Here is a 12024-nt window from a genome sequence, read left to right as displayed (position 1 = left end):
AAAGAATTAAAATCTAAATTAACCATGAAAATATTCACAAGCAATTTGCTATTTTTATTCTAGCTAAAACTATCTTCAAAAATTAAAACTAAAACGACACCACGACAAACCTCGGGCTACCTAGACTCTAACTACGCAATTTGAACGTTCATACAGCAGCCATATCATACCAACCGAATCTAAGTTCAGAATTCACATACAATATGCATGACATACTCTACAAACATGATGGATCTAGGTCTATCGCATGCTTCTATAATGCAAGAGAATGGAGTGCTTACTTGTGTGAATCTTGAGGCAGTGACAATGAATCTCCACGCTTATCTTCAATCTTGCGTTGCAATAGTGATGATGTTGATTTTAACCGGAAGTTGAAGGAGATTGTGTTCACTATATCTTGATTGCTTTCAAAGATTGATGATGATGGAGTACAAAGGTGATGATTGATACCGAGGATGAAGATTTGATGGAGGTGATGATATGGTTGTTGATTGGAAGTTTGTTGCGGTCCGTTGATGGTGGATGAAGGTGGTGGTTTATGGTGGAGGTTGAAGGTGGTGATGGAGGATCTGTTATGGAGCTTTGAAAGCAATGGAGTTTGTTACTAGTGTGTAACAAACTTTTTTGAGAGAGAAGAAAACAAAGAGAGAGAGAGGAGCATGAGAGAGTGAGGAGAGAAAATGGAAGAGTAGAATGTGGGAAATGAATGCGTGAGTCTGAAATGTGAGTGTGATTTTGATATTTATAGTATGAGTGTGTATTGTTGGTTATGATGAGGTGAAACATAGCTTAGCCTTTTCTCCAATCTTAGTGAGCAAGTCTTCAGCATCTTGAGTAAGTTTTCTGCATGCCTTTTATGTACTCAAGAGATTGCCTAGCCTAATGAGTAACCTGCTGGAAGCAATGATGTATGTCTACTCTCTCTCGCAGGTTCATCACTTAATGCATTGCAATAAAAACTCATCCAAGGACCCCCCTTTGTGTGCTCGAATCTTCATCCGTACCTCACTATTTGACTCAAACCCAGTCTTGTTATAAAGAGGACATGGCATTGACCAACTTTGGTGTTTGGACATTCTTACAATAGTGCTTGGAAGGGTGATAAAAATGACCTCAAACTCGCAGTGTCATCACTACCAGAGCTTTGCGCGTGCATGATGCTGACTTGGCATGGCCTTAGCCAACACACAGCTTGGCAGAGAGGTGACTTTTAGGCTCCATATTTTGCTCAACATGTATCCAAAATTTATGACTCTAGGCTTGTTGGAAAGAGGGCGCGGAGGAGAGTAGACATGTGTCATAGTTGATTAAAATGAACTCTTTTATTCTTCAAGAACTGGAACCAAAGATAGAACACCATGTGCTTGAGGAAATTCCTTGCGTGTGACTTAAATTCATGCCCATGTTCTCGTCATAATATTTCTTTGCTAGGGCATGACTTTTGGGTCTCGTATCCCTCTAACCACTCAACCAAAGTTAATGATTCTTGAATTTTTGAGTAGAGGGTATGAAGGAGAACACATTAATATTGACTTTGAATTTTCAGGATTTTTTTACACGCCCTATAATGGCCTTTGAAAATGGCACACCATGTGTTTGTCAAAATGCTGCCTGCTGCCCAGAATTTTGTCTTGTCATTATCACTTGGTTCCAATGAAAATGTGCAACTTCACACCTTAATAACTCTTCAACCAAGCTTCAAATGGAAGAGTGTCCAACTAAAAAGTTGTTCTCCTCCATGAGGGGAACAACTTTGATGTTGGAGATGTTTCGAAACAATGTCCTCTGCCACGTGTAACCAGGGCTTCAAGTTGACTGTTCACCTAATTCCAAAAACCCCAAAATTTTTCTAAGTATTGGAATTTTCTTATTCTTTTTGGAAATTTTGTCAAACTCTCGATTTTATTTACTTCTTTGATTTTCTTTGACCGATTTTCCACCAAAAGTCAATATCTGACAGTTGACTCTGATTTTGACCCAAAAGTCAATTTTCCTGATTTTTCTGATTCTAGATGAATTTTCCCGATTAATCCGTTGCTGATCTAATTCTCAATCAATTTTCAACCAAAGAGGCTTCAACGAACATTTCTTCAAAGCAACCACATTTTCATATCCAAAAGTCATCTCCTGATTAAATTTTGACCACAAAGTCCACAAGGTTGACTTCGGGCAAAACCCTAATTTGGAAATCTTGATGAACCTGAAGATTTGTGTCTTTTAACCGGAGCTTTGCCTTGGAGAGGCTGAAACCCTGATTTTAGGAGTATGTCAATGGAAATGAGGCCATGCAATCATACTTCAAATCTTTCTCCTTTGAACTAGGAAACTTCTCACATAGAAGCTCTTTTCTTATCAATTCTGAATAGTAACCATGATATGGATGAATGTAATGGATGAACGGCCTAGATGAGGTATGCACATGAATGTAAGGCGAGGGCCAATTGGGGAATAAATAAGTGGGCAAATTTTGGGGTGCAACAAGAGGGTATCTAAGCATTGTGTTCCTAGAGTGATCAGGTTGTGAGCAGGATACTCTAGAAGACTTAGAGGTTATCTAAGTGGAAAACCATTGTAATCTTGTGTGATTAGTGGATTAAATCCTCAGGTGAGGTAAATCACTCCAAGGGTTGGACTGGAGTAGTTTCGTTAACAACGAACCAGTATAAAAATCATTGTGCAAATTGTTTTTATCTTACAAGTTTTAAAGCTACACTTATTCAACCCCCCCCCCCTTTCTAAGTGTTTTTCTATCCTTCAACTAAGAGACTTGAAATAGAAAATTCCGAACTTAAAGAAAAAGTTTTAAAACTATCTAAAGATGATGAAACATCTTCAAGTTCAAAAAAGTCTATTCTAAGCACTAACAATATTCTGAAAGAATATGACTTGAGCTTCAGAAAGTTTCTATCTAGAGGTATAGGCAGAAGTCAGCTAGCCTCTATGATATATGGTGTAAGTGGAAACAAGAGAATAGACATAGGCTTTGAGGGTGAAACCCCATATAAAATTGAACCTGTTGATGAGATGATTATCAAATACTTGCATCTTTCGACCAGTAAATACTGATCCTTGATCTGTTGTTATAGTCTCTGGGATTCCAAACCTATATAGTATTTGTCTTTGAATGAAGTCTATGACCGTTTCTTGGTCTACATTTACCAAAGGCACTGCTTCGACCCATTTAGTAAAATAGTCAATTCCCACAAGAATGTACCTTTGACCTTTAGGTGAAGTAGGTCGAATCTCACCAATCAAATCTAAATCCCAACCCCTAAATGGTCAGGGTTTGATAATTGCATGAAGCTCACTCGCATGAGCATGTTGGATTCCTGCATGTATTTGACATTCTTCACAGCCTTTGGCGAACTCTATACAATCCTTTAGCATGGTAGGCCAATACATCCCGTATCTAAAAAGTACCCATTTCATTTTATGGCCTGCTTGATGTGCCCCACATGTTCCACTATGAACACTAGATATTTCCAAGTACGCCACATTTTTTCCCAAACATTTTAATAAGATGCCTTCAGGAGTTTTCTTGAATAATTCGTTTCCCATCAAAATGTAAGAGAAAGCTCTATACTTGGATTTTCTATCTGTGTTCAACCAAGGATGTTTAAGATACTCTATAATTAGAGTTCTCCAATCTGTGCTTACTAAAGTATCAATAGCGAACACTTCCAATGTGTCTTCGTTAGCATAACCTAAACGATTTCTTTCCAAATCACTTGGAGACAATTTGGTTGTCATTGGTTTTCCCCTTACTTCGACCAATTCGTGCCAATTTGTTTACCAGTGATTTCTGACAAACAACCACTAGTCCTCCAAAGTGTTTAAACAATTTGGTTACTCGTAAGATCGACTAGATTGATGACATAGTCAAATAGTGTTCTAGTGATTTGATTCATATTCGATAATCTTTCTAGTTTGTGAATGTATACAACTTTCTAATGTAAATTGCAATAAGTAAATGACTTTAAAACGAAATAAAATAAATGCACAAATAACATGGATTTCAACTTTAAATATAACTTTGCATTGAACAAATAACATGAAATGTAAATATGATTTTCTTCACACATATATTGTTTCATCAAAGACTCTTTTCTCTCACGCTGGTACTTCGAGTATTTTTGTGAATTTTCTGTATATTGATTCGAACATATCAATATAAACAATAGCACTCCTATTTATACTATTTCGACCCTAACGGTCTCTACATAGATTTCTGCCACGTTCGATGTTTCGAACGTTTACTTCACTTCAGATGTTCCCACGCGTCCGCTAGACAAATCCGTTCCATTTGAATTTCAAATCTTCCCGCCTCAGCATTTCGACTATGCTAGCACTACCGTCGAAGGATACTTGTAAAAGATTATAAAAATTATCCTTGGTTGAATAACAACTCTTCCAAAGAGAAAGACCCTTAAATAGCTCTACGAGAATCATTTCTTTATTATAATCCAATACTTCAAAGAATTACAATTCTTTAGTCGATATCTTCAACTAACAGCGTGCAATGTTATTTTTCACAATCAACAACTTTCCTGCTTACGGTAACTTGACTGGATATAGTTTCAAAGGACAAAGAGTGTGTCATATATGTGAAGAAGATACTTGTTATCACCAACTGTAGTTTGGAAAAAAGAATGTTTACCTAGGGCATCAAAAATTTCTAAAACCCGTTCATCCTTATCATAGATTGCGGAAGGATTTTAATGGAGAGCAAGAGTTTGAAGAGGCTCCTGAACCTTTAAGCGAGCATGAAGTTTATTTGGGAAGAGAGAAAAAGAAAAAAGGCCAATTGAGAAAAATATATGGAAAATAGAGGTCTATCTTCTTTGATCTTCCATATTGGTCAAGTCTTGATGTTAGATATTATCTTGATGTGATGCACGTGGAGAAAAATGTATGTGATAGTTTGATTAGAACACTTCTAAATATTCCAGGAAAGACTAAAGATAGTAAGACTTCTCGTCTTGACATGGACACGATGGGTATACGAAAACGGTTGGCTCCAATAGAGAAAGGAAAACAGTTGGTATTAAAGTTCCCCAAGGTTACTAAAAAAATATCAAGAAACTTGTACCAATGAAAGATACCAAGTTAGTTGGTTTAAAATCTCACGATTGTCATGTATTGAAGAAATAACTTCTACCAGTGACTATTAATGGGATCCTACCAAAAAATGTGAGAGTAACTATAACAAGATTGTGCTTATTCTTGAATGCAATATGTAATAAAGTTCTTGATTTCCAAAAATTTGATGAATTGGAAGACGAGGTTGCCAAAATCTTATGTCAATTGGAGATGTATTTTCCTCCTTTTTTTTGACATTATGGTTCACTTACTTGTTCATCTAGTCATATAAATCATATTTTCTGGTATAGTTTATTTAAGGTGGATGTATCCAATAAAGTGATATATGAAGATATTTAAATGATATACGAAGAATCATCACGGACCAGAAGCTTTGATTGTTGAAAGGTATACCACAGAAGAAGCTGTTGAGTTTTGTACAAACTAGAGGAGATCAAGTTGTGATCGGATTCTCTAGAAAGTCTTAGAGGGTATCTAAGCATTGTGTTCCTAGAGTGATCAGGATACTCTAGAAGACTTAGAGGTTATCTAAGTGGAAAACCATTGTAATCTTGTGTGATTAGTGGATTAAATCCTCAGGTGAGGTAAATCACTCCTAGGGGTGGACTAGAGTAGTTTAGTTAACAACGAACCAGGATAAAAATCATTGTGCAAATTGTTTTTATCTTACAAGTTTTAAATCTACACTTATTCAAACCCCCTAATCCGATGTCGCTCGCGGGTCAAAAACGAGTTAATTTTATAAAACTGTAGTGCGACGGTAACGGTAACTCGTGTATCGTCTCTCAAGGATTTCTATTCTTATTAACCGAATGTAAGTCGAATTTGGGGGGGGGGGGTTGGTTTGGTTTCGATTAATAAAAAAAAGTGATTATGAAAAAGTGATTATCAAATAAGCTGAAAATTCGAATTACTGATTCGGTTCCTATCTATCATCGATTAAGCATTATTAATCTCCCAAGCAGATAATCTATTCCTATTCGACTACAAACTCAGTGACAAGCGCGAAGAGTATTGTATGATGTATAATCCTAATATCCGAATTAAGCAAACAGAGTTAAGCTTCACGAATTAAGCAAACGTGATAAATCATACACGGTAACGAATTAAGCAAACGGTAACGTGTTTATTTGTTAGGGTCACACAATCAATCGAATTGAATCAAAATACTCTATGAAATTCGAATTAAGCAATCAAGAACATAGAACAAAATTGAAAGGAATAAATACTAGATTAACATTAAAATAATCTCAAGGTTGGAACCTGAATACAACAATTCGACAGGATTTGGTTAGTTCTCCATAGAAATTGTACCAAGCTTCAAAATCGTGAATAGTGACAAATCAACAGTATTTTCGTGGCTGCCTAACCTAAGTCAAAACCACAACCCGTTTTACAATCCAACTGGGTCAAACATACGACCCAGGCCCAAAACCAATTGACCCGAAACTTAACTAAAACTAGTGCTTCAACTTCAACGAATTTTCTGGCCCTGCTACAGTCCGATTATGACTTCGACTCCAACATAAGAATTGTAGCTCTTTCTCTTAGCTTTCCTTCGATTATTAGAACGCCTTAATCAGAATCCTGGAACTCCAGATATGATCGTTTCCGTGCAGACTGCTAATGCTGAAAAATTAATACGAAAAACAATTAAGTGCAAAAATAAAATAAAATATAAAAACATATTAAAACATAAAAATAAATAAAACAAACCGAAGAAATGCTTGAGTACAAATATGGAAGAACGTGCATCAAAATGCACTGATCAAATTCCCCCACACTTGAACTTTTGCACTCCGAGCAAAAAGAAAAACAGAACAAAGAAAGCACAAATACATCAACAGTTACTCATCCTGGGCTACAAATCTCTTCGGGTAAGTTTGCATCGACAGGTACTAATCTTGTACACTAAGGACATCGTAAGAACACTAACCAGAAATATGCGGACATAAGCCTCCTAAATACACAAACCAATTCAAATCATATTATTATACAATAGCCTAGCTTACTCATCCTTTTTGCTCTTTTTCATTCAGGCGCAATCACATTAAGCCCGTTATCTCCACACACTTATAGCAGGACGACCGGTTAGTGAGTCTGATCCTTTTGCACGGGGTTCCGGTACTTGCGTGGCATAAGCCTTTGCTTACTCAGATGTAGTTGCGGGGGATCAGACCGTAATCCTCCCTACCAAGTTCAGCACCAGAAACCGCTGAACCAACTCACAAAGAGTTTTGAAAACTTTTTTTTTTGAAGATTACACAACCGTTGGGTTAAGTGACCGGGTGAGGGTCACCAAACTTAGAAGGTGTATTACCTTTTCCTTATTTTTTTTTGGAACATTCACTTATATTCATCGGCTTCCCTGCGTAAAGTGTGTGAGAGATGGTGCCGACTGCTGAAAAAAACTACTCAAGAGCTGTCAAAGAATGATAAATTAAGGCTAAAACATAATAACAAATTCAAATCAATTTCCATATGAAGTAGACTTACGGTGTTAGAATGATACCGATCTTGTGAAATGTTTTCCAAGTCTCCGCAAACTCGACTCAAATCAGTCGGTAGCCCAAAACTTTCAAGAAGATGCATTTTTTATTGATTGAAATTAAACAAAATACTAACAAAAACAAATAAAACACACGATTCCCTCCCCCACACTTAAACTAAGCATTGCCCTCAATGAAAGGACGTTACTAATAAAGTAGAGAGAAGGAAAGAAAGACTCCCTGATCAAGTTGCAGTGTAGTCAGGTGCTTCCAAAGAAAGCTCCTCTATGCTGACATCTTCAGGCACCGAACTTTCATGGAATAACTTCAGCTGCTGCCCGTTAACCTTGAAGACTTTGTCAGTACCTGCAATTTTTATGTCTACTGCACCATGAGGGAAAACATTAGTAACAACAAAGGGGCCAATCCATTTGGATCGAAGTTTCCCAGCCATAAGCTTAAGGCGGGAGTTAAATAATAAAACCTGTTGGCCCACAGAAAATTCCTTCATAGAAATCATTTTATCAAGGATGTGCTTAGTTTTCTCTTTATAAATCTTAGAGCTCTCATAAGCCTCTAATCTAAGCTCTTCCAACTGTTGTAATTGGAGTTTTCTTTCAATACCTGCTTGTTGCATCTCCAAATTACAACTTTTCACCGCCCAAAAAGCACAGTGTTCTATTTCAACAGGAAGATGACATGCCATACCAAAAACAAGTTGGTAAGGAGACATCTCAATGGGTGTCTTGAAAGCTGTCCTTTGAGCCCAAAGTGCGTCTTCTAGACGACGGCTCCAGTCTTTCCTGTTTGGCTGCACCATTTTCTCTAAAACCTGTTTGATCTCCCTATTGGAGATCTCAGCTTGCCCATTAGTCTGTGGGTGATATGCAGTAGAGACTTTGTGCACAACTCCATACTTTCGGAGTAAGGCTTCCATGGTGCGGTTACAGAAATGAGTGCCTTGGTCACTTATGATAGCTCGCGGTATTCCAAACCTGCAAAAGATATTAGACCGGACAAACTCTGCAACAACTTTAGAATCATTAGTCCTAGTGGGAATAGCTTCCACCCACTTTGAAACATAATCAACAGCAAGCAAAATGTAAAGGAAACCAAATGATACAGGAAAGGGACCCATGAAATTGATTCCCCATACATCAAATACCTCACAGAAAAGCATAGGCTGCTGAGGCATTTCACTCTTACGAGTGATGTTTGTACCTGCTATCTGGCACTCTTTACAAGTGCGGTATGTCTCAAAAGCATCCTTAAAAATAGTTGGCCAATAGAAACCTGAATCAAGGACTTTTCTCGCAGTCCTTTGAGGACCGAAGTGTCTGCCGACTTGAGATGCATGAGAAAATTTCAAAATATATTCAATCTCATTGTCGGGGACACATCTCCTGATTACCTGATCACTACCAATCTTCCATAGATATGGATCATCCCAAACATAGTACTTGGCATCACCCTTGAGTTTGTGAACCTATGATCTCAATGCACTTGTAGGAAAAACACCAGCAACAAGAAAATTAACAATGTCAGTAAACCAAGGTGTAATCTCATGCAAAAGAAACAACTGCTCATCAGGAAAGTCATCCTGAATAGGAAAAGGGTCTTCATCTATCTCTATCCTGCTCAAGTGGTCAGCCACTAAGTTCTCAGCTCCACTTTTGTCTTTAATCTCGACATTAAACTCTTGGAGCAACAACATCCACCGAATCAATCTCGGTTTTGCATCCGGCTTCTTCAGCAAGTACTTTAAAGCTGCATGGTCCCTAAAAACAACAACTTTGGAACCTAGAAAATAAGATCTGAATTTGTCAAGAGCAAAAACAATAGCTAGCAGTTCTTTTTCAGTGGTAGTGTAATTTGACTGTGCAGAATCTAAAGTCCTAGAAGCATAGTAAATAACATGGGCAACCTTGTCAACTCTTTGTGCAAGGACAGCCCCAACAGCATAATTAGAAGCGTCACACATGAGCTCAAAAGGAAGTGTCCAATCAGGGGGCTGAATGATGGGAGCAGAGGTCAATGCTTCCTTCAAGAAGTCAAACGCTTGTTTGCATTTGTCATCAAAATTGAAAATGACATCATTCTTCAACAAGTTTGACAGCGGAAGAGCTATCTTGATGAAATCCTTGATGAAACGCCTGTAAAAACCTGCATGACCAAGAAAAGAACGAATCTCGCGAATGCAAGAAGGGTAAGGCAGTGTAGAAATCACATCAATCTTAGCAGGGTCAACAGAAATTCCTTTTTCAGAAATAATGTGACCAAAAACAATTCCCTGCTCAACCATAACATGACACTTTTCATAATTCAACACAAGGTTAGTCTCGATGCATCTTTCTAAAATCAAGCTTAAACTGTTCAAGCATGCATCAAAAGAAGAACCATAGACAGTAAAGCCATCCATAAACACTTCCATGCAATTTTCAATAAAATCAGAGAAAATACTCATCATGCATCGTTGGAAAGTGCCAGGAGCATTGCAAAGGCCAAAAGGCATCTTCCTGTAAGCAAATGTACCGAATGGGCACGTGAAAGTGGTCTTTTCTTGATCTTCAGGTGCAATATGAATCTGAAAGTAACCTGAAAAACCATCAAGAAAACAATAATGTGATTTATCAGCTAGCCGTTCAAGCATCTGGTCAATGAACGACAAAGGAAAGTGATCCTTTTTAGTAGCCTGGTTCAGTCTCCTGTAATCAATACAAACTCTCCAGCAGTTCTGGACTCTAGTGGGAACAAGTTCATTCTTTTCATTTTTCACCACTGTGAGTCCAGATTTCTTAGGTACAACCTGCACTTGACTTACCCACTTACTGTCAGAGATAGGATAAATGATACCTGCTTGCAAGAGTTTGGTTACCTCTTTCTTTACAACATCAAGAATCAAAGGATTAAGCCTCCTTTGGGGCTGCCTTACTGTTTTCGCTCCATCCTCAAGTAAAATCCTGTGCATGCACATCGAAGGAATAATACCTGGAAGGTCGGCTAATGTCCACCCGATTGCTTTCTTGTGCTTCTTCAATACCTGCAAAAGTCTGTCTTCTTGATTGAAATCAAGGTTAGAAGAGATAATAACAGGAAGTTTTTCATTATGCTCCAAGTAAGCATATTTTAGGTTCCCAGGGAGATCTTTTAGCTCTAAGGACGGGGGTTGCTCGATGGATGGATGGATTGGGGTAGCCGGGATGTCAAGAGCATCGACGGCAAAAACAGCCTCATCGGTAACAACTTCACCTGTAGGAAATGTATCAGGCTGCAAGGAAGCATCAATCTAAGCACAAAGAACACAAACGTTAGTGTCAGTGCAAATAGGACATGAATAATTATCATCAAAATCAGAGAGAGATGGAAAATCAAGTGCAAATAATTCAGAACAACTCTCATCAACTAGTTCAGAAATCAACTCAATATTAAAAACCGAATGCTCCTCCACAGGGTGTTTCATGGCATCGAAGATATTAAATTTTGCGACGATGTCACCAAATTCAATGGACATGGTTCCGTCATCAACATCAACTTTTGTCTTCGCCGTTTTCATGAACGGTCTGCCTAAGATGATGGGAGCTTTACTTGACTTAGTTTCTCCTTCCATGTCCAGAATGTAAAAATCTGCAGGAAAAATTGAATCGTTAACTTGAACGAGGACGTCTTCCACTATGTCGGTGGGACGTGCATTGCTCCTGTTCTCCAGTTGAACGATTAAACCTGTATGCTGCATGGTACCAAGGCAAAGGTTATTATAAATAGAAGTAGGCATAACATTAATGCCCGCTCCTAAATCAAGCAAACAATTATCAAATTTCTTATCCCCGATGGTACAAGGAATAGTAAAAGTTCCTGGGTCCTTGCACTTTTGTGGCAAGACCTAAGAGATGGCCGAAACACTATGTTCGGGCTGAATGAAAGCATAGATGCTTCTTCCTAAGTTGACTCTGTCACTTCCTTTTACTTTTCTATTGTTTGTACACAGATCCTTCAGAAACTTTGCATACCTTGGAACTTGCTTAATCATATCAAGAAGCGGAATGTTTACCGCTACTTTCCTGAACATATCCAAAATTTCTTTTTCTTTGTCTCCCTCCTCAATTCTTTTATTTTTCAGAACTCTATGTGGGAAAGGAACTGGTGGCACATACTCCTTTTCTTTAATTTTTTCAGTTTCGACCATAACAGAAGAAGGAGAAGAAAGTGCAGCAGGGGAGGGTTCAGATGGAGAAAGTTCAGAAGTTACCTCAATGACTTTTTTTATTTTTTCAAGGGCTGGTTCTGTAACTTTCCGGATCTTAAAGAAATAGCGCTCACATTAGCATTACCATTCGGATTGACAACAGTTTGTGCTGGAAGTTGGTTCAAACCTTGAGCTTGCATATTATTTATTTGAGTAGCAAGTTGTCCCATCTGTGTGGTCAAGGTCTGAATG

At 38.0% G+C, this 12024-nt stretch overlaps 1 protein-coding gene across 1 annotated transcript; it reads right to left on the bottom strand.

Moving 5' to 3' along the window:
• Positions 1-3279: 3279 nt before the first annotated feature.
• LOC131641553 (uncharacterized) lies at positions 3280-3750 on the bottom strand. The gene has a single exon (XM_058911859.1). The coding sequence runs from the start codon at positions 3748-3750 to the stop codon at positions 3280-3282; it is 471 nt and encodes a 156-aa protein (XP_058767842.1).
• Between the last annotated feature and the right edge of the window lie 8274 nt (positions 3751-12024).

The sequence above is a fragment of the Vicia villosa genome, unplaced genomic scaffold (assembly GCF_029867415.1).
Source record: "Vicia villosa cultivar HV-30 ecotype Madison, WI unplaced genomic scaffold, Vvil1.0 ctg.003833F_1_1, whole genome shotgun sequence".
Lineage (NCBI taxonomy): Eukaryota > Viridiplantae > Streptophyta > Magnoliopsida > Fabales > Fabaceae > Vicia > Vicia villosa.
The sequence above is the reverse complement of the archived record's forward strand: the minus strand, read 5'-3'. Positions and strand labels throughout refer to the sequence as shown.

Excerpts from the sequence above, each read along its gene's own strand:
- LOC131641553 (XM_058911859.1), bottom strand. The coding sequence starts at position 3,750 with ATGACAACCAAATTGTCTCCAAGTGATTTGGAAAGAAATCGTTTAGGT.